This window comes from Camellia sinensis, chromosome 3, assembly GCF_055761805.1.
Source record: "Camellia sinensis isolate YWXY chromosome 3, ASM5576180v1, whole genome shotgun sequence".
Lineage (NCBI taxonomy): Eukaryota > Viridiplantae > Streptophyta > Magnoliopsida > Ericales > Theaceae > Camellia > Camellia sinensis.
The window spans coordinates 167352482-167376352 of NC_138963.1; the positions used below are offsets into that span (position 1 = coordinate 167352482).

The 23871-nt window shown below is 32.0% G+C and overlaps 2 protein-coding genes across 3 annotated transcripts; both read left to right on the plus strand.

Moving 5' to 3' along the window:
- The first annotated feature begins 3006 nt into the window (after positions 1-3006).
- Positions 3007-11603, plus strand: LOC114263934 (RNA-binding protein 2). The gene is made up of 7 exons (XM_028204513.2): positions 3007-3112; positions 3240-3322; positions 9276-9412; positions 9492-9840; positions 9965-10026; positions 10138-10219; positions 11128-11603. Exons 2-7 carry the CDS (start codon positions 3244-3246, stop codon positions 11229-11231), a joined length of 813 nt encoding a protein of 270 aa, XP_028060314.2. The 5' UTR covers positions 3007-3112; positions 3240-3243; the 3' UTR covers positions 11232-11603.
- A 9544-nt stretch (positions 11604-21147) lies between these two features.
- On the plus strand, positions 21148-23100 carry LOC114263933 (uncharacterized). 2 transcript variants are annotated; one of them, XM_082921347.1, is made up of 3 exons: positions 21197-21830; positions 21867-22419; positions 22810-23100. In XM_082921347.1, the coding sequence occupies exons 1-2, from the start codon at positions 21230-21232 to the stop codon at positions 22394-22396; spliced, it is 1131 nt and encodes a 376-aa protein (XP_082777473.1). In that variant the 5' UTR covers positions 21197-21229; the 3' UTR covers positions 22397-22419; positions 22810-23100. The 2 variants fall into 2 exon arrangements, with proteins under 2 accessions (XP_028060313.2, XP_082777473.1); XM_028204512.2 differs by having other exon boundaries at positions 21148-22419.
- The last annotated feature ends 771 nt before the right edge of the window (positions 23101-23871 follow it).

A 23871-nucleotide genomic window follows, 5' to 3' on the forward strand; every position in this document is an offset into this window, starting at 1 on the left:
ATGTATATAAAACTATCAAGACATCATTTGGAAACATGCTTTTTTAGTAACTTTTTGATTAAAATGTGATGTAAAAAAAACTAGTATGTTTGGGATAACTTTTGGCTTTTTATGAAAAGATGTGCAAAAAGTAGAGAGAAAATAGAATCTTTGACTTTTTGGTATGGGTTGTTGGCTTTTTGATTTTTTTAGTAACTTTTTGACTTTTTAGCTAAAATAGGCACCTGCCAAACGAGGCCTAAATATCAAGAGAAAATTTTTATAGAAGATGTGAATTGATTCATATATTTTAGTGGTACAAAAATTTAAATTTTAAAACTAATTTGTTAACTTTTTTTTTTTAATTTCTAAATTTAAATTTGTAAATAAATTAATTAACTTTCATTTTACAATGTGTAAATCAGGTATAATAATAATTTTTTAGATAATTCAATAAAACCTAACTAATAGAAGATTTTTTCATTATTTAAAAAATACAAAATCTAACAAAATAGAATGAGAATTTTGAGTTTGACAAAAAAAATTTCATTAAAAATCTCATTTTTCTTAATATATATAGGTATATAATACCACATAATTATAAATGCCCATAATATCTAAATCTCAAACAAAAAGAGAGAATATTCGATGTAAGAGTGAGAGGAGAGGGTGATATTTAGTATTTTATCACATATATATACATAGTATCACATAATTATAAATTGGGCTTGGATTGCCCAAGGCCTCTATCCACATTTTATTCAGGTTGAAAACTGAAATTTGTATTTTAATTAATACAGTCTAATTTTATAATCGAATTTTGAATGACTCGATTTAAGGTGTTATATGTTGTGTTTCTTTTATGGTAAAATTTTCACTTAGTTTTTTTTTGAGGAAAATAAAATGCTTAATTTCAAAGAATAAGGTTATGAGCAATCATAATAATTTAATTTTAAAATAATTTTTATCCTTTTCAGCATTAATATAAATTATTGTTATAATTTTTTCCATTGCTATTGAGATAATCTTTTACTGATAATTAGGGGTGGGCGCGAGTCGGTTGCGGCTATGGAACCTTCAATCTGTCATTCGTCCGTTAAATTGGCGAATTAAAAAAAATCAATTTACATCCGTCTGCCAATCCGGCGGATGTGGATTGAGCGGATTGGCGGATTGGCGGATTAATGGATTGATGCAAATCGATTTGGTGGTTTAAAATTTTATAAATTTTCAACATAATTCAACTTGTGCACTATCTAAAAAAGAAAAGAAAAAAGTTTTACAGTCAATGACTTAAAAAAGTATTACAATCACTGTATGCCTCATCTAAAGAACGAAAGTTTGAAACTTTAGAATATTATAATCACTGCATGCCTCATTCACATATTATAATCACAGTATACCTCATTCACATAAAGTATTACAATCTGTAGTTCTTAAAATATAAAAACAATTCAAATCACCAAAACATGAACAGAGCAGTAGTTAGGGGTGCAACTCGGGCGGGTTCGGTCGGGTTGGGGGTGCAACTCATTCACATATTATGAACACTGCCCAAGCCCGCCCAAGCCCGACCATGAACCCGAACATTGTTGCCCAAGCCCGGCCCAAGCTTTGTATTTTGAACTCGGGTTGCCCGAATTGCCCGAGTTCAGAAACCTGTAGGTAGATCTAAGAGTAGACATAAAAGATGCTAATCTAATGGTAGAAAACTAACCAAAAAAAAATAGAAAATAAAAATTAAGACTAACTCTTTTACTTAATTTATATATATTACATAATTTATTAAATTATATATATATTATATATTATATATTATATAATTTATATAATATATTAAATTGAATTCGGGTTCGGGTTGCTCGGGTTGGCCATTGGTTCTGCCCAAGCCCGGCCCGAATTGTAATTCGGGCATCAAAAATCTACCCAAGCCCGTCCAGATTACAAGATATAGTTGCCCAAACCCTAAAAAAACTCGGGCTGGGCTCGGGTTGCTCGGGTTGAGCCCACCCGAGTTGCACCCCTAGCAGTAGTAGAGATTACATGTCTTTATATTGTTACATCTATATCTGTTTTTGAAAACAAAAACCAATCAGCATATATCATCTTTTTTATTTATTATTTTTAGAGTTAGATTTAAAAATAAAAAAATGTAGATAAATAATATATTTATTTTTTTCAATGCAAAAAATATATTCAAGTTGAAAACTCTTTTCAACAAAATAGATTCAACAGAATATTAATTTTTTTTTTCAATTGAAGACACAAACAGAATATCTAAACAATTTGAAAATACAAAGTCTTATAAATTATTAGGGGTGTTCGTGGTTTGGCGGTTCGGTTGCGGCCAAAGAAACCTCAAATTCGTCATCCCTCCATAACTAGGCAGATTGAAAAAAATTCATCTGCAACCGTCCGCTCGTTATCACGCATCCGTCCAAAATGGGACGGATTGGTTTGGTTCGGTCAGTTTGAACGGATCAGTATATCCGTGCTCACCCTTATTGATAAGTGGTACTATAAAAAAATTATTACAAATTCATAAAAAAAAATTTACAACATTAATTATTAATGTATAATATTTATCATTTATCTATAATTTTTTTTTGGAAAAAATTTCTCATTTTTATATTTTGAAAAAAAAAAAAAAAAAATTTGTGTAAATTACAAATACATCCCTTGACGTTTGATTAAAATATGAATAGCCTCCTGTGGTTCTGAAAATTACATTCCACCCTTTGAGATTTTTAATTTCATAACATATCACCAATTTTATTAATAAATTATCAAGTCAATTAACAGTTTTTAATGATATTAGAAATATATTTTGATTATTAATTTAAGTAATTTTATTATTATATAGGAGAAAAATTATGAATTTCATTTTTTCAGTTAATTCTGTTAAATAAAAAAATTATGACAAGGAGGTAATCGTAATTTTTCAAATCACATAGGGCAATATGTATTTTAAAGAAACCTGAGGGGTGTATTTGTAATTTATCCTAAAATTTGAAGCGGACCTATCGTGACTCGTGCGAATCGACTCTCCATTAACTCAGGTACAATATAAGTAAGAGGAACATACCTCGACCCGGAACGACGCAAGGCTGAGCCGAGAGCTAGGGTTTTACAGGTACTCTTTCAATTAGGGTTTTCCATTCTCTCTCTCTCTCTCTCTCTCTCTCTCTCTGCATACACACACAGACATACACATGTATATATATATGTATGTATGTATGTAACTTGTTAATTGTTTTCAGAGAAATGGGGGATAGCTACTGGAATCGACAACCTGTGAATCCTTCGGTTGCTGGCATGCTTAAGCGGCCTCGCTCTGACTATGGTAAATTTGTCACGCTTTGAACTTTTTTGTATACGAATTACCAGTTTAATTTGTTTTGCATATTTGTTTTTCTGTGATTTGGGGATTCTTGTGTATTCTTGGATCTGTTTTTGTTAGTTTTAGTAGCTCGCGGCGGGGTCAAAAAATTAGTTTTGGGGACAAATTTGAGATGAGAAATGCTAGAGACCAACAATTTAGCCTACAAGTTCATCAACAATAATGTTGCAAGGGAGTTGGACTCTATATGATTGATTGTGTGACAAAATCAAAGGTCGCCACTTTTCATGTCACATTTGGGTGTAATTGGGAAAACTGTTTTAGGGTTTTCTAACATTTTTCATTTTGTATAGAATTAATAACTAAAACCACCAGTATTTATACCATTTTTAGTTATATTTTGTGGGACCTCATTATAATTGAGCTATTTTGTTTAAGTCTCATCTGTTAGTTTTCATATGCATCTAAAGTGGTAACTTGACAGAAAGCTCTTCATTTTCACATAAAATGGTTACTAAAACAGAGTATAATTTATATCCTAATTGAAAAGAAAAGAAAAGAAGTGACATCAAATGACTGCAAAACACTAGTGTAACACTGCACTAAAGGTAATTTGAACTAGTAATTATAATATAACCACTTTCATGATCTTTGCTAAAAATTGGGATAGACATAGAAATAGAGAACGAGAGAGAGAGAGAGAGAGAGAGAGAGAGAGAGTAGTCAAAGATATGAGAGAGAACATGAAATATATGAAGGGATTTTTCAGTAACTCAAATGTCAAAAGGGGTTAAATTGTAAGAATTTTGTATAAAAAAAAATTTATGGGGCATAAGTGAAATTTGGAGAGAGCAAACTAGCAAAAAATGTTAAATTATATTTTCACAAAGTTGAGTAGGGGTTGGTGCCTACTTTGGGCACCATGTGCCTCTACCATTGGTTTGTAGAACCTAAAAACTCAAGAATATATCTAAAATTATGAATGGATTATTCAAAATAGTTTTTTGTTGAGTGAAAATTTGTATGGATGGATTAATTGTGGGATAAGGTGTATGTGAGCCCAACCTTCACAACTTCAAATGCGGGTTGTTGGCTAACCAGATTATTTATTTATTTTGAGTTATGTTCTGTTCTGATTTTTGTGTGAGGTATTGTGCCAATTTGTGATGCAGCTTCATATCAGATTGACAACATAAGATATATACAACACCTAGAGATCTGTATGTTCAACAGTCTAAGGCATATATCTGTACATTCAGTATTTTGTAACTCTTCCAATAACTAAGGTTTATGTTGTCTCTAATCCCTTCATTGGATTCATCTTGCTAGATTGTTTCCTACTTTTTTTATACTTCTTTCTCTTGTCTTCTCATCCTCGTACTGTTATTTAACTATCCAAGTTCTCATTAAAAAATTTCATTATATTTGGCGTAATAATAAAAGTTTGCATGTTGTGGAGTTCTCACGACAAAATTAAAGCTACTCTAAGTTGCTCAAGGTTGATAGTAGTGGGTGAGTGTCATTGTATTTATCTTTTAATTTCTTGAAGTGGTCATGAACACCAAATAGATAGTGTGTAGGCATTTTATAATGTCAAAGATTCTATTCTGATTATATGCAAGCTTGTCAACTGATATGGGACAATACGGTATATAGATTTCAAAACTTAGTGAAGGCTTAAAATTTTGGATTTATGTGTTCAGATTATAAGCTTGTATATTTTATGATTGTGAAGAATGCATGCATGCAACAACGGATATCAGTCTATCTTTGATAAATTGGTTCTTCCGATTTTGTTTTTTAATTTAGTTTTTTTCCCTTCCTTTTTCTGCCATGAAAAATCATTGTCTAAGTTGAACTTTTTCAAAGAAGTTTTTGTTTGTGAAGCTCACTCAACAAGCTTTAGTTCCAATTATGTTGTTTCATCATATGGAACAATCTTGAAAATTGTATGTCATCACCTAGGTTGTGTAAATTATAGGTGAGTTTCTCCTACTTACAGAGTTGCATGCAATGATTTGGTTGAAACTAAAGCTGTATGTAGCTATACTCAAATATTGGAACCCCTAAGGCTTGTTTTTCTTGATATTGCTGTCAATAGCTTGGAGAAGTTGTGTGAGATTCAAGAGAAGGCATTGCATAAACATTTGCTTTATGGGTAGAGAAGCGTGAAATCATGACCCATAGGGTGTAACTATGTTACCAAAAATGCTAACACCCTAGCGAATTACCTATTGGTACGCACATTCTAAAATATGGTACACTTCCGTTTCAAAACAGTAAATTTAGTGAAATTAAATTACGTTTCAATTGCGATTTAGTACAATTCATTGTGATTCAATTCTGTTTACATAATATACGTTGTTTTTGCAAAATAAAAAGAGATCAATTAATTATATTGATATACATGTTTTTATGCATATACATATATACAATTTAGTTATACGGATATTTATTTAATTTCAAACACTATGTGTTTATTTTAATATATATATATATATTATATAATTATAGAGTATGCTAAATAAAGTGAATCATATGATTCATAATTTAGTATGACTGATAATTCACTATTTTAGTGAAATGATTCATGATTCAATTCTTTATTTGACAATAATGATAGTATGTGTTAAAAAAGGCATCTTGTTGAAGAACTTGCAACTACGTTGACTATGAGCAGTAATCAGTATGTTTAGTTTCAGTTTTCTGAATTCAGTTTTTTGAAAATTGAGTTTTTTTTTTTTGTTTGTGTTTTTTTGTTTTTAGTGAATATTTTTTAAATTTTTAAGTAATTTTTTAGATGCACTTTATTTGGATGTATCTAAATAGTAAAATATTTGTGAAAAAATATTTTTAAAAATTAATAAATACACAAAAATACAAAAATGTACTAAATTTTCTTTTTTTTTTTTTTTTGTATTTTTTGGTATTTAATGTATTTTTTAAAGATTTTTTTTCACAAATATTATACTTTTTAAGTGTGTTCTTGTTAGGTGTGTCTAAAAATTAAAAAAAATGTTAAAAAATTCATTGAAAACATTAAAATACAAAAAATAAAAAAGTAGAATTTTCTAAAAGCTGTTTTCTGAAAACTAGAACCAAACAAGCTGAATGCCTTTTCTTTTTAGTGACAAATTAACTAGTGTCCATGTTTTGGTGATACAAAGACATTTATCCCCCTTGTCTAGCTATTTTCAAAATTTGACTTAATTCTTGATCTTTTGATGGCTTGGGTGGGAATGGATGAGAGAGCTTTGGCCTGTTTGGATTTGAAGACAATTCATTTGTTACGGATTTGTATTATACGCCTGCAGTACACCGAATACATTCAGGGATCATTGGACTGGATAGACGACATATATGAGATTTGGGGTCCCTTATGGGAGGGAATGGGAGTTGGAGGTGATGGGGGTTGAGATGGAGGAGAAAAGAAGAGGGAAAGAGATTAGTAGTAGTATTAGTAGTGGAGAGAGAGAAGGTGTGAGCTTAGGGGGGTTTGTGGTGTAGAAGCAAAGAGAGAGCAAACGAAGCTACTGCGCAACTTCAATAGCGTTTTTGCTCGGAGTAGACTAGGAAATCTCAACGATATTGGCTGTAAGACTTGGCCCGTTGTATTCAGTTGGTCAGTGTCTTTTTACAAACTTACATTGAGATTAGTATTAGCTCCCCGATGAGACTGGATTCTCGGCTTGTCTCCATTCAATGTGATGACAACATCGCTATGATCAGTGATTTTAAAGCTTGTCTAAGTGTCCAGATGTATATTTTTGTCAAAAGGCATGAATACAGTCTGAAGTTGGAGCTTAGAGATGAGGGTCTGTGTGGAGGGTATGGATCATTAGGGCGAGTTTGAGTATGCTAGGGGATTTAATTCCTAGAGGACAATTGTTGATTGTAGTAGACTACGTTAGTTCAGAAGTGAGAAGAGGGATTGGAAGTACCTAACTAATACGGGTGGTGTTGGTTAGCGTTTTCTAGCATTAGTATAGGAGGAAGGATTGAAAATATATTATTTCAAGCATGTTGCTTACCCTTGTGTGTGTTTTCTCCTTGTGGAGTACGACAAGGGGGTGATGAGAGATCTATTGTTGGCCAAAGAAAAGGAGTGGTCTGAATGGATGAAACAAAATATGAGAAGCATCAACGATTTTCTAGGGGTTTCTTACATAGGTGTTGAGTTGGGCAGATCATTTATTGGAGGCAATTGACAAAGAGGGTGGTAGGAGATTTGGAAGGCTACGAAAAAAAGGAAAGAAAGGGTTAGATTTACACATTGTATCCTTGATGTAGTTGTTTGTGGTTTGGTTTGTGACGGTTTTATGGTTCTGGAGGTTCTGTTTTGTGTGTGAAGAATGATGTGGACAATTTTTGTTTTTTCTTGGATGCGTTTTGAAACATCTGTACACTGGGGTTTATTTTGGCTCAGTGTTTTAAAAGGCTCCAGGCGCACCAAGGTGATAAGGTCTCCTATAGCATAAACGTGAGGCTCGAGGCGAGGCACACGTAGTAAAAGCAAAGCAAAATTATAAAATAGACAAACTTTTTAACATAACAAATGCATGTAGTATATTCAAAGTATAATATCCAACAAAAGGTATAAAGTATCACGTTCTCATCCGCCAAAAACTTTGTGCTTGTTTGGTTTGTTTTTCAAAAAATTTTTTGGGAAAAATTCTCTACAAACAAATTTTTAAGAGTAACCAAACCAAACAAATTTTTTCAAAAAAAATCTCAAAATTTTATTTGGTTACCGACTTTTCAAAATTACTCGCTCTCTCATACACATCAAATCAATCACTTTTTTTAAAACTCTCTCCCCAAAATAATTTTCCAAAACAATTTCTGAAAAAGGCAAACCAAACAAGTTTTCGTACTTTTTATCTCAAAAACTACTCTCCAAACACAAACCAAACACACCCTTTATGTACTGAGATCATCCACATATCATTAAAATTAATAAAAAAATTGTTCTTATAAACTAATCAGCAAAGTATATATATATATATAAAATAAATAAGACAGAAAAGCCCAAAAAAAAAAATTGAAGAGGAAAAATAAAAAATAAAATAGAAGAGGGAGGGGGAGGGGGGGGATCAGAATCAGCCAGCATAAAAGAAAAGAAAAAAAGAAAGAACGAAAAGTCAAAGAGAGGATAGGACAGAATAGAAGAAAGAGAGAGAGTGACTGAGAGACAGAGGATTGAAGAAGATCGAAAGAAGAAGAAGAGAATCGAGCATTGACCAGCAAGCAACAACCAGAGACCAGCGAAAGCAATGAGAGGAAGAAACGCGAAGTGCATAAGGTGCTTGCCTCGAGCCTCAACATAAAGAGCTCACCTCATTGCCGCGACTACGCCTCCTCTATGTCGCCTCGCCTCACCATGCATGAGGCGCAAAGCCAAGCCTCGCCTCGCCTCGAGCTTAGGCACACTTTTCAAAACACTGTTTTGGCTCATGGCTAGGAAAATCCTTCGAATGTAGCGCTTTGGGGTGTTGATGGGAACACTTGTGGCTTCCCTAGCTGCTCATTGACTGTTAAGCTCAACTAGTTTTTTTTGTTTATTTACACACAAACTTGGTTTTTCTTTTTGCTGTTTAAGTTTTGAATATTATTTTAATTGGCTGCTGTTTTATTGTTATAGCCTAGACATTGATGTCTCCTACATTTCTTCTCCTCCCTACCTTGAATTCAATCTTATATAGACGTTCTTACTGTTATGTTTTGTTTGTTTTTCATGTTGTTATTGCTTTTTATTACCCGATGACACCATTAGTTCATATTGTGTAAGGCTGTAACCTGTATTGTGGAAAGTGAAGTTGAAAGAAATTGGTTTGGTGGTTTGAATGCGGCTTGAAACTTATCTATGATTTTCATACTGCACTATACTGCTATTTTTTTTTTTGGTTATTGAATTAGGGTTGAATATAATTTAAGTCTGTTTTCGTACCAATTGCAGGTCTTCCACCATCTAGGGTGCCCTCAGCTCATGAGATGCATTATTCTTTAGCACGAGATGATGATCGTGGTGCACCTTGGGCTGCAAAGGACACAAAAGCAATTGGATCAGCATATGACCATTACCTCCAAAATGCGGTACCATACTAATATTAACCAGTGGTTAACCATGCAGCTACCTGTTTGTATGCTAAAATATATATTGTTGTTTTCACAGCAACCGACTTCTTTTTCTTCCGGGGAAGCTAGTAATCTTAGTGGAATTGGGTTAGGAAGGAGTGCTGTTGCTGGAATGCATGGTCGTTCATTAACAGATCCTGCTGCAATGGGTCATTCCGGGACTGTTGGGCGAGATCTAGCACCAAATGGTCGAGGCATGGGTTTTGATGATCGGTTTACAGTGGATGCACGGGCACCAAATGGCCGAGACTTGGGTTTTGATGGTCGGCTGCCAGTGGATGCAATGCCCAGGCCAGGCCGTGACACATTGCCTCTCCCTCCAGATGCTTCAAATACTCTGTATGTGGAAGGGCTTCCTTCTGACTGCAGGAAGAGAGAAGTGGCTCGTATCCTTCGATATTTTGTAAGCCTGCATAAATCATGACATTTTTTTTTGCATTATCGCATTCTTTTTACTCAGCAATGTTGCATTTGCTTCTGATTGTTCACGTTCCTTTACATCATCATTAGATATTTTCCGTCCTTTTGTGGGTTATAAGGAAGTGAGACTTGTGAGCAAGGAGTCCAGACATGTAAGACCATAATGAATTTAAACTCACTTAAATTGTCCTGCTTGGCTTTACTTTGTTTTCTTTTTATTTTTTTCCCTTCCTAATAGAGTTCAATTCACTTTTTCTATGCAGCGTGGTGGTGATCCCCTTGTCCTTTGTTTTGTGGATTTTGTCAGTCCAGCTTGTGCAGCAACTGCTTTGAGTGCCTTGCAAGGTGATCACTTCTCATTTCTTTATGGTAATGAGCATAAGTCTCTCATTCATTTGTTTGTGTTCTGTATCTGATTATGAAGATGTTTGAATGTTTGTGGTTGCTTCTCCATGATCTTTTCCTTTTGAATTCTGCAATTTTTTCTGCTAATGGTCTCTACTTGAATTTATGTTTGATTATGCACTCATGCACGCACACATATGTGGGCACAAATAAACATACACATCACATGCATTTTGTACTGAGTTAATGCTGGGCATCTAAGAAGCGCAGACACTTCTGAGAAGGTGACGTATCCGTGTCGGACACCGATACTTTTTGGACACTTTTAGGACACATGTCCGACACTCTTCAAAACGTGTCCTATTTTTTAAATTTTTTTAAAGACCTGAACACTCTTTGGACACTTGGAGGACACACGTGTCAATCGTTTAAACACACGTGTCTATCAATTAGATACATGTGAAACTAATTATAAGTTTGAACAAAACAACTTAAGATACAATAACAAAACAAAACAAAATCATATAAATTTATAGGAATTAGTGTCATATTTGCATTTTTTATTTTCTTTAAATGATGTATTAATATATATAACATATAATAAATATATAAAATTATATATTTCATGTGTGTCCTCTACGTGTTGCGTGTCGTGTCCTGTATTTTTTGAAACTTGGCGTGTTCATGTCGTGTCACGTGTCCGTATCCATGTTTCTTAGCTGGGCCACTGTGAGGGGTTTGTATTAAGATAGTGAGCTACTGTGAGGGGTTTGTATTAAGATAGTGATTGCAAGTTATGTCTCTTAGTTTAGTTGTCCATGAAGATGTAGTGAAACAACGAGATATTCATTTACTACAACTGTCTTAGGAAGTGCTTGGAGATTTTAAATTTTATTTGCATTGTGCAGGCTATAACATGGATGAGCATGATCCAAAATCTTCATGCTTGCGACTACAGTTTTCAAAGTACCCAGGGCCAAGGTCTGGCGAAAGATCTCGTGGGAAGAGGTAAACAGGTTGTGGATGAGGATGTCCTGGTTGAGTTGAATCTTGTATTTGCTCATACATACGTTCGTATATTTCCCTCCTCACTGCTTGAGCATTACTTAGATGTATTGTACCTAGAGTATGCTATTTCGATTGCTCAGCCATGGCCATATGCTAACTACGAAAAGTTTGGGAATGCACAAACGAAGCCGTGGAGGTAGGGTGATGGAAGTAGATTTCATAATTTCACTTATGCATTCGGAAGGATAGGTTTTGCTTAGTACTCTATATTTGCTTATTATTGCAGGAAATAGAAGTTGTTTGTGGTATGATTATTGCTCAATTAAGAACCCTTTTTTTATATTTATTATTATATGGTTGTGTTTTACCTTCAAAAGTAGTCCTCTCTATTGTAGTTTTGTTTTGGATTGGTTGTTTTCTTCTGAATACTTCAGTTCTCTACTTTACTAAGCACCTTCAGACACATTTTAAGAGAAGTGGATTTTCTCAAATGTTGGAAGTGAATGGGGTGATGAGACTATAACAAAATTTGTCTCCCACTTCCATGCTCCTCATTACGACATTAGCCAGATAGTTCATCCTGTAGACTGTTTTGCTGTTTCTAAATTATTTGCACAAAACACACTCACATACGAATTGGGTGTCATGTCCTAGTGGAAGATCAGGTAGGTTTTTGAGCAACGTGTTTCGTTTGACAAGAATTTTGTAAAACTTGGCAATGCTTTGATTTTGGCATTTGGTTTAATGAATGAGAAGTGAGAAATGCAGATTGGGTTCAATGGAGATGGATAATGATATATTCTCTTCTGCGGAGTTGTGATATGTTGGTGCAATTATTACTTGTTTGACAGTTCATTGAGCAACAAAGACTTGAATCATTTTATAGCTTTTGACAGATGGGAATGAAAGCTAGGATGGTATAATCTTTTCTCCCAAACGATGATGGGTATTTTTTTTGGAAAATAAGTGTGTTTGGTTTAAATTTTTTGAATTAAGTTTTTTGAAAGCTGAATTTTTTTATTTTCGTATTTTTTTTGTTTTTAGTGAATATTTTTTAAATTTTAAACATTTTTTTTGCTTTTTCAGATGTATTTTACTTAGATGAAAGTAAAAAATTTGTGAAAAAATATTTAAAATAATTAATAAATACGTAAAAATATAAAAAAAAAATTGTATTGAATTTTCGTATATATATATATTTTTTTGTATTTTGGGTATTTAGTGAATTTTTAAAAGTTTTTTTTTTATAATTTTTATACTTTTTTAAGTATATTTCTGTTAGGCATGTTTAAAAAGTAAAAAAAATTGTTTAAAATGTTAAAAAAAAATTTAGTGAAAATAAAAAACACAAAAAATAAGAAAGTAGAATTTTGTGAAAAGTGTTTTTAAAAAAATAAAACCAAACAAAGTTACGCATAAATAGAACCTATTGTGAACAAAACCTATACATAGCCAGCAAGATTGAGAATTTGTTTGGCATGGGTTAAAATGGCATATGCAATTTTAACATATTATTTTATTTAAATTATAATCATTTTTTTTGAGTCATATTATTTTATATTTGGATAATATATTATCTTTTTATCACATCATTTCAATTTTAATTAACATTTTATATATTTTTTTTATAAAAATTAAAAAATATACTAATATAGTACTTCTCAAAAATTGGTACCGCCAGGGTAAGTGGTAGTTTTGCAGGATATGATATGATATGATATGATAATGCATTTTTTCTGGAGGTGGATTGATTTATTCATGGAGAAGATCGCGGTTTGATTAATTTATGTGTCCCACATGTTTACAATAATTTTCATGTCCACCTCTCAATCTATGTACATTATTTCTGAAAGAATTATATTGGAGATCTAAATGTTTTATTAATATTTTTATTAAATATCTCACATGAGGTGTAAGATTTAAAAAGAAATTGCATGGTGTGGGTTTCACAATACCACGTGAGACATTTAGTAAAAATATTAATAAAATATTTGAGATTCTAAATTAGAAATATTAGTAAAACATTTGGTTCCTAAACTAGGTGTGTCATATATACATATCAACCGACAGAGATCTGATGATTATATTATACACGAGAGGGAGAGAGTGTGAGTGGCGTGGACAGGCCTTTTACACCACAGATTTGGTAGAGATTGATGACCTTCCGTCAATAACGGGGAACAAAATGTTTGTAGTGGAATAATTATCTTATATCTTAACGTCTTAAACAAGGATATATATTTATTAATTGGCAGTTGCTTTGGTTCAGTCCAAGATCGGACTGGACCGTGCTATTGGATCCGTGGAGGCCCACCACGGGTCTCGTTTTAATAATCTGAACCGTTTAATGTGTAGAACTCGTCGAGTATTATACGTCTGTAAAAAATCACATTGATCGGATATCGATAGCTATGTGAACAAAACAGTTTTTTATCAACTGTTAATTGTTTCACCGTTCATTTTTTTTATACAAAACTGATTTGATCACATAGCTATTGATATCTGATTAACGTGATTTTTTACAAATATGTAGTACTCGACGAGTTCTACACATTGAACAGTTCGAATTATCAAAACGGGCCCAAAAAATAGGCCCCATGGGCCGAACTGGACGGGTCTAGTCTTGATCTCAACTTGAGACGAGCTGGAATTGATACCCGAACCCTAGCTTATGCCCAAAAGCCAGGGTTGATATTAATTAGGAAATTGCTACTCTTTTATTTTATTTTATTTTATTTTATTTTTTGTAAGTAAAAAATATCTTGATAGATTTTTAATTTTAAAATGATAGGTCAAAAGTTTCACACATTATACTATATGTACGCAGCTTTGTATATAGTCTATTTATATATAATTTTCTGTAGTGTATATATATATATATATTAACAAGTTGTTACTTGGAACCTTATATTATATATGCATTTTATATAGAGACATGGAAGTAGCTAGTATTGTAGTATATTTGTTTATTATGCTCGGGTACATGTCAATGGCATCTCATGTTCGATGTCTATTGTCGGTGGTAATTTTTTAAAGTATGATAGACTGACTTTATTATCATTGGAAGTAGCTAGTATTTGTAGTAATTGTTTATTTTACATGTCAATTGCATCTCATGTTCAATGTCTAGTGTCGGTGGTAATTTTTTAAGTATGATAGACTGACTTTATTATCATTAAACATATTCCGGGTTCATTGACGATGTGTTTGGTTGGAGATTTGGTGAGAAATTTGAAAAAGAAAAAGAAAAAGAAAAAGAAAAATGTGTGTGAAATTAGGTAAAATATAGGTATATTTTATTCATATTTCATTTATCTTTTCTATTTTCTTTTCTAAATCCCTCCTTAAATTTTTTAACCAAACACAGCATGAATGAATATCATTTTAAACATTAGAAAATGTAAACTATTATTAAACATTAATTAACATATGGGTAATATAAAATAATCAAACAAAGATATCTGGTTGTTCATATAATCTAATGCCGGTGGTAATTTTTTTTCATTTTTTTTTTTTTGCATTGGATTTCTCACACATTTTTTAGGTTGTATAATAATAATATACAACCTATTTATTATTGTACTCTATTATTAAACATTAATTAACATATGGATAAAATAAAATAAAATATGTAAATAATATATTTTACTACACATAAATATGAATATCATTTAAAGGGGGGGGGGGGGGGGCTGTACGGAAAATTTCTCACGTTAACAAGTAGTAACATCGATAATTAACTGATCTCTTAATTATAAATTTACTAGAATAATATTAATTTTTTTTTTAATTTTTTAAAACCATTCTTTGACCACTACATGAGATTGCAGACTTAATGCAACGTGGCACTACTTGGTTGGACCTAATGAAATACTGTCAGATTGCTCGACTTCGGCCCAAGATTGGATCTATTTAAATCATCTATTCTAATTTTTCCTCCATTCAACACCATTTCTGAATTTAAGAATTAAAAAAAAAAAAAATTATTTCCCAGTGTTGATCTTTAAGAGGTGAAGCAGATATAAATTTAACATTTATCAGTATTTGAATATAATGCAAGTGGTTGCTTTTTAACTTTTTCCCCCATTTTCTTATTTGTATGAATGCTAATTTTAAACTTGTTCAAATCTTCAAAATTATAATTAAACTTGATTGCTAAGCCTTTTACTCATGTCACACCATGCAATTATTGTTTCTAGATTTCATTGTATTGCAATTGCTTTTTACTTTAATTCCTTTTTCTCTATTTTTTAATTTAAAATTCTTACTTTTGTTTTGCCACTTTATTATCTAATTCAAAACATATTTGTGTTCTTTTCCTTTTACAGAGAAAAGAAGAAGAAGAAAAGGCTTAGGTTGCGTTTGGTAGAGTTTTTTAAATATGATTTGAGAGTAAGAGTTGTAACTTGAGTTTATGAGTTTTGGAATTATAATTTGAGTATAAAAAATTTGTTTGGTGAAAAAGTTTTGAAAAGAATTTTGAATTGAGTGGAAAATTTTTAATGTGACATGTGATATTTGATTAAAAAACTTACAACTCATAACCAAACATACAACTCAAAATTCTATTAAACTCATAAAAATTTTTAAAAAATTCAAAAAATATTTTTTTCAAATATATAAAAATTAACATATGTCAATTGCAAAAATATATATATATATATATATATATATATATATATATATTTACACTGTTCCATTCAATTGGCTGGTCAACCGGCCAGACGACCGGTTAGCCCAAATTTTCTCGCATTTGACCGAATTTTCAAAAGTAAATATAGAATTATAATTTGAAACTCCTCACCAAACATCAAAAGCAAAATAAATTCTGAAATTTTAGTTTTAGAATTGTACCAAACACAGCTTTAAATATTCCAATGTGAGGACATTCAAAGAATGTCAGAGTAATTGAAGGGAACATACGCCAGCTAAGCCCAGCTTTGCTTCATTATTTGGTGAGGAAAATGTTGTACACCCTTTTTTACTTTTCCAGTTTTCTCTAGAAAATGTGTGAGAAATTCAAATGGAAAAAAAATAAAAAATAAAAAATAAAAATTATAACCAAACAAAGATATCTTGTTATTCATAATGCCACTTTCTTTTATCCCTCTCTCTCTCCCTTTTAAGGTTGTGTTTGGAATAATAATTTAAGAAGTGATTGGTGGACAACAAAGAAAAAAATAAAAAATTATATTTTACGTATTTTTTTCTTCTATTTTCTTTTTAATTCCATCCACAAATATCCATCAAAATGTTGAATGAAACAAATTACCTATACCTACCCTTCCGATAGAAGTAATTGTTTTGAATGATCAATGTTACTCTTATCCACAAGAAGTAGCTCTTTTAATGAATAATAAAGGAAAATGTCTCGTAACTCAATTTTTGTGGCTCAAAAGTGACTCAAATGGCCAAAACGACATTGTTTTGGCCATTTTTATGTTGTTCTGTACTCAAAACGACGTCGTTTTGGCCATTTGAGCCACTTTTGAACCACAAAATTTGAGCTAAGTAGCATTGTCGAATAATAAATAGGCAATACAACACAATCCCATAACGTGTGCTACATGGCAAACGATTCTTTGTGGTAAATTTTTTTGTTCTTTTGTATCAAATGCATTTTTAATTATATAATTATATTAAAATATAAAATTCAAAATTAATTGATAATAACCAGAAAGACCTGTTGAATATATTAAACAAATTTTAATAATTCAGAGAGATGATAGGAGACAAAGCTAATTGGCAAACTATGCCCTAGATGGAAATAAATAATTAAAGAATCAAGTTCTAAAATCAACAAATAAAAATAGAAGGAAAGAAGACAAATGAGTTACGTATCTTATCCTAAGCCCACAGAAACCAAAGCCATGCATATTTTGAAAATGAATTATTGTTCATAATTACACACTCACACCCCACCACACTAGAGAGAGAGAGAGAGAGAGATGAAAGTCAAGCCGCCTGGTCCCTGCGCCCAAAATTCATGAAGAGTTAGGCATTCATATGTTTTCAAAACTCGCCTCTACAAATAAATATATACACAAATAAATTTATTACTAGAATATTTTATTAAACAAGAGTAATATATAAATAGAAAATCAATATATAAAATTCATACCTAATGACTTGTTGAGTTTTGAGCCAATCACTTAAGAATAAAGAGTTCATTGAAATAGGGGGCAGGTTGCCCCAGTGGTGAGGGTGCACACGTGGCTGTGTGGGTAAGGTGCACGGTCACGGGTTCGATTCCCTACTGGGTGAATACTTGCAACAGTTTGAAAAAGATACACGGCTTCTCCCGGACTCTTTATCTCGTAAGATTAGTCCTGCCTTCCTGAAAAATCAGAAGGCTGGGGATACTTGCGTTATCAAAAAAAAAAAAAAAAAAAGTTTATTGAAATCAATTTAGTTATTCAAATGACACTATTAGAGAAAATTTTTGTATAAATTTTTTGGTAAAACAGTTTATTATTCTTTATTCAAAATTTTTAATTTGACAAATGCTAACAAATGACTTTAGGGTATTCTTTAATATTAAAATTTGTGTAAAAAATATTTTGAAAATGGTGAAACTAAAAGAAAAGTTTGAAATTATTAAGTGTCATAGGCTTTTGTGGTTTTATACTTCTTCTTTTTGGGCATTTATTAGTAAAGACCCCTTTATGAAATGATTTTCTATAGTTCCCAACAATCAACGAGTTGATTATTTCAATCGTATGAGCACGTCCTTTGTCACTCCCACCGTAAAATAGAATGATAAAACAAATTATGTGACAATTACCACCTATCGTTTGAAATTACAGGATTGTTACACACTACAATATTTCTCAAATTTTTTTTTTGGGTACCTTCTACATGATTTCGTATGTAACATGATGGGTTGTATTAATTTTTAAATATAATTAGTCATACATACACACAAGACTATATAGACACAAAACATATGAAATAAATGGATAACATATATAAGTAACAAACATCACTATCTTTAACATTATTGATTCACAAAAAGGCCAACCAATAATAGTATTCTGTACCCATCTTAAAAAAAGAAGAATTATAGTATTGGAAGACTTACGTGTATGTCTTAATAAGTAAATTTATTGCTCAATAGGTCCTGTGATAAATAATGATATTTTTCATCAAACACTATTAAAAATCATCAATAATTGTTAATTTTCAGTAACAGTTTGAAAAATTTGTCACAAAAAATCACTAATTATAAGTTTTAATGATAATTTAAAAAAATCAGCACAAAAAAAAAATGTAATTAATTTTCAACTTTCAACGACAATTTAAAAAATCAGTCACAGAAAAACGTTACTAATTGTAAGTTTTAACGACAATTTCTAAAAATTTGATAAAAAAGTCAATAATTGTCAATTTTTAGCGACATTAATTTTCAATAGGACTTAATAAGAATTAAGTTTAATTATTATGACCTATTGATAGTTTACACTATAGTATTTTGTATTCATAGAACTTTATTCCAAGAAGGAAAATGGTTGAGACCTCGAATTTGCCTCGAAATCCATATTTTTATTTATTTATTTATTTTTTCAAAGCTGTGTTAGTTTGGTTTTTTTTTTAATTTTTTTTTCTCTCTTTTCTTTATAGGGGTGATTATATATAGGGGTGTGCTAAAAAATTAAACATTTTATAAGTGAGTTGGGTTAGATTGATTGGGTAATAAAATTGACTGATCAATTTTTTTTTAAATTTAATTTAATTTTATTTGTTAGGCTGTGTTGGTTTTTTTTTTTTTAAATTTTTTTAAAGGTAGTTATGTGTAGGGGTGTGCCAAAAAACTAGACATCCTGTACCAACTCATCGTACAAAATTATACAGAATTAACGAATTTTAATCAACAGTCTGACTGATCAGTCAATTAAGTTGGATCGGTTAAGTGATAAAATTAACTGATCAGTTAAGCTGTTAGTTAAATTTTGTTAATTTCATATAATTTTATATGATGAGATGGTGCAAAATGTATAATATTTTATATTAGACTTTTAAAAAAAATATATTAATACACACAACAGCCGAAAAAAAAAAAAAAAAAACCGGCATTCGAGCCAAATTTCGAGGCCTCTATCACTACTGTTCCAAGAATAAGTCTACAGATCCACCTAGAGGTATTCACCCAAAAAATTCTTGGTGGGTTGTTATGTAGTGGAAATTAAATTTATTTAGTGTAGAGTCAATGTGTGTAAAAACTCTGAACCACAAGATAATAATTTTAAATAGGGTAAATTACAAATTTTTTTTTTCAAGATTTCGCGTGTTTTTCAATTTAAATTCCAGGGTTTCAATTTTAACAATTAAAATCCTGATGTTACTTCCATATCACAATTTGGCCTCTCTGTCCATCTCTGTCTGATGAACTAATAGAAACCTCAGCAAAATTTTCATATTTAAACCTACGCGTTGAAGCCTTTATATCTTTCTTGTCGTAATTCCGTTTCGCCTCATTTTCATTCACCTTATGATCTAATTTTCATTTCACCCCTCATATGCCTTGTTCCACCTCTTTTTGCATGCCTTCTCCTAAGTTAGCCAAAAATAAGAATCTCTCTATCTCTCTTCCACTATCTTCTATCTCCATATTTCTTCCTTCCTCCTTTCTTTTCACAATTATTCTCTATTTTCTTTTTCGTTTATGGCCTTCCACCGAACACATGATGGCCACCGAATTGATTGTAGGTTTTGCATTCAAATCGATTGTTTTCTGCAATTTTACATTTTATGGATACTAAGTTATAGACATAATATTGCATTTTGATATGAGCAGCGCGTCGGAACTGGAAACTCCTTAAAATGTTGACAAACAAATATGGCTTTAGGATGTTTATGTTTGTGGGCTTACTATGTTTGTACCTTTCTTTATGTTTCACAATGAAAATGTGCTTGTTTGTAAAACATAGTCCCTAGTTAAGAAGTTAAAAAACCACGCCAAATTTAGTAGCCCCTATGAGCTCGGTGGAAGAGCCACAAAGGAAGAGAAAAAAAAGAGAATAATTGTGAAAAGGAAAGAAGAATGAAGAAATATGGAGATAGAAGATAGAGGGGAAAAAGAAGAACAAAAAAGAAGAGGAATCTTATTTTTGGCCAACTTTTAGAGTTTCGACGGCATGTAAAAAGAGGTGGAACAAAGTATGAAGGGTGAAAAAAAAAATTAGGTCATGAGGTGAATTTAACGATGTGAAAATGAGGCGAAATGGAGTTACGATGACAAAGATATAATATTTTGAACATGTGAGTTTGAATCTAAAAATTTTCTTAAGATTTCCATTAGTTTATCAAGGCGGGGATGGATGAGATGGCTAAATTATGACACAAAAATAATATCAGGGTTTTAATTATTAAAATTGAAACCCTGCGATTTAAATTGAAAAATACGCAAAACCTTAATTTTTTTTTTTTAATTTGCCCTTTTAAATAACTTATGAATAGATTAATTTGAATTTAAAATATTACTATTATTCCAATGCTTAGCTAGCAGTCTCTATCATACAAATCCCTGCAACTAAACAATACCAACTCTAGTCAAATTTGATCCAAAGTGACAACCCATTCAAACAAGGATTTTTTTATTTTTGTATTTGTTATATTATGTGTCTTTATTCGTTACAATGGTGTGACACTTAGGGCTCGTTTGGAACCAGCCCATTTAGTTAAAAAATTAAAAGTTACTAAAAAAAAAGTTAAAAAATCACTAAAAAAAAATTAAAAAGTCAACAACTCATATAAAAAAGTCAAAAATTCTCTTTTCTCTCTACTTTTTACACATCTTTTTATAAAAAGTCAAAAAATTATTCCAAACATACTAATTTTTTTTAATTTATATTTTAATCAAATAATAAAAAAATTACTAAATTAGTCTGACTTAAATGACATTTTACCATGATTATTATCCTAGGTGTTAAAAGTTAAAAGACCTGAGCTATATAAAGGAATTGAGAGGGTTGCTTATGAGCATATCCAAAAACCCAATTTCTAATGAAGATGGGAACAAAAGGGAGGAGGTCTGCAATGGCCTCTCTCATCACCACTGTCCTACTGGCAGTAGTGTCTCTGAGCTTGCCATTAGAAACCACAGCAAACTACAATTACTCATCTCCACCTCCTCCCAAGAAGTCCCCTCCACCACCTCCTCCTCCTTACTACTACAAATCACCACCACCTCCTCCGCCAGTGCATTACTCACCACCATCACATCCTTACAAATACAAATCTCCACCTCCACCGCCACCAGTTTACAAGTACAAATCACCACCACCACCACCTCCTCCGGTTTACAAATATAAGTCTCCACCACCGCCACCACCCAAGAAACCCTACAAGTACTCATCTCCTCCTCCACCACCCTACAAGTACAAGTCTCCACCTCCTCCTCCTCCAGTTTACAAATACAAGTCTCCACCACCTCCACCACCCAAGAAGCCGTACAAATACTCATCTCCTCCCCCACCACCTTACAAATACAAGTCTCCACCTCCTCCTCCTCCGGTTTACAAATATAAGTCTCCACCTCCACCACCCAAGGAGCCCTACAAATACTCATCTCCTCCCCCACCACCATATAAGTATAAGTCTCCACCTCCTCCTCCTCCAGTTTACAAATACAAGTCTCCACCTCCTCCTCCTCCAGTTTACAAATACAAGTCTCCACCACCGCCACCACCCAAGAAGCCTTACAAATACTCATCTCCACCCCCACCACCATACAAGTACAAGTCTCCACCTCCTCCTCCTCCAGTTTACAAATACAAGTCTCCACCACCTCCACCCAAGAAGCCTTACAAATACTCATCTCCTCCCCCCCCACCCTATGAGTACAAGTCTCCACCACCTCCCCCTCCAGTCTACAAATATAAGTCTCCACCACCGCCACCACCCAAGAAGCCTTACAAATACTCATCTCCTCCTCCACTACCCTACAAGTACAAGTCTCCACCTCCTCCTCCTCCAGTCTACAAATATAAGTCTCCACCACCGCCACCACCCAAGAAGCCCTACAAATACTCATCTCCTCCTCCACCACCTTACAAGTACAAGTCTCCACCTCCTCCTCCTCCAGTTTACAAATATAAGTCTCCCCCACCACCACCACCACCGTCACACCATTATTACTACTCTTCGCCTCCTCCTCCCCACCACTACTAAGGAATGACTATGATAGTTCTAAGGTAAGCTTAAGTGGTATGGTTTAATTTGCTAGCATTACAATTTGAAAGTGAAATCACTCCATGGCACATCAACAAAATCCTCTGAGAGTTTGTTAAAAGCTAATTTATTCATTAAAAACATGAGTGCAAAACAATTAATGTTAAAAAAGTTAATTTGTTTGATATTTTCTTTTTTTTATTTGACATTTTTAATGACTTTTTAGCCAATAAATTAGCTTTTAGGCCACAACAGCAAAGCCGCAATCAATCTAAACAAATGGCACTTTATTACCTTTACTTGGATCATGATTTGTTATATACATACCCGCATAGTCGATGTTGACATTTTTTTATATTTATAAAAATGTGTACAAAATAATCCAATAAAAGAAAGCCATTACATTCTTGCAGGAAAGGGGAGCATCACAATAAAGAAAGTGTTGTCGAGCTTTTTATAGAGTTAGAGAATGAAAGCGACACCGAGAGAAAGAAGAAGAAGAAGAATAACAAAGCAAGTAAAAAGATGGGTTCTCATGTTGTTTTGATTTATTTCGATATAGTTTGTCTTGTAGTATAATATTGCACTGGTCCATGCATGTATGTGTGTGTGTGTGTTAGACCGATCTGTTTGTGTATGAATGTCTTTGACCTCTTGATAACTTCAGAGGTCATTCATATAATAAAATGCAAGTATTTGTCAAATTTCTCTTCTTTGGCATGGAAAATTCTATGACACCAGAAAAGCCACCAGATTTTTATCATAGATCGAGGGTGTGAATTTAAATTTATAGTTGTTGTGATGCCTCTTTTTAAGTGAATTTTGGCCATATATTTAAAATTCTGGATTTTTTTTAGGTATGTAATACTGCTGTTTTGATATGGTTCATCATTTATTTTATTTATTTATTTATTTTTTTTTTTTTATAGTTGAGTGATTTAGAGAAATGACAAGAAATAAATATAAATTTCTCAGAATAGACTCACGTGGAGACTTGGCCAAAACTCAAGACCCAATTGTGATACTATGTTATTATTCAATTTAAAATTAATTGCTAATAAATAAAGGGCTCTTTAAAATATATATATCAAATTTGAAGAAGAATAATACACACTTATATATAATAATTTATGTGCACAGCATGGTTTCAATCACGACATAATAATAAAAAAAATATTAACAAATTTATGGTTGTCAGGGTTATCAGAAGGGTAAAAAAAAAAAAATTTTTTTTCAACATATACACAAATATACATATATATAATATATAATATATAAATTATATATATATATATATATATATAGAAAAAAAAATTACATATTGATAATATTACAACTATAGAGCCACAGCATTTAGAGTTGCATCAGCAGCTCAAGCCACACAGGAGCTGCCATTAACAACTAACCAGCTAAATCCAAAACTGAAGCTACAACTGATGTCATAGTTAGCTAGAAGATAGAGTTTGTTAGATTTT

What these genes read in the sequence shown, in the direction of transcription:
- LOC114263934 (XM_028204513.2), top strand. Translation starts at nt 3,244, where the DNA reads ATGGGGGATAGCTACTGGAATCGACAACCTGTGAATCCTTCGGTTGCT. An exon ending in ACCATTACCTCCAAAATGCG is followed by an intron (nt 9,413 to 9,491) that starts GTACCATACTAA and finishes TTGTTTTCACAG; the next exon opens with CAACCGACTTCTTTTTCTTC. An exon ending in TGCTTTGAGTGCCTTGCAAG is followed by an intron (nt 10,220 to 11,127) that starts GTGATCACTTCT and finishes TGCATTGTGCAG; the next exon opens with GCTATAACATGGATGAGCAT.
- LOC114263933 (XM_028204512.2), top strand. Translation starts at nt 21,230, where the DNA reads ATGAAGATGGGAACAAAAGGGAGGAGGTCTGCAATGGCCTCTCTCATC.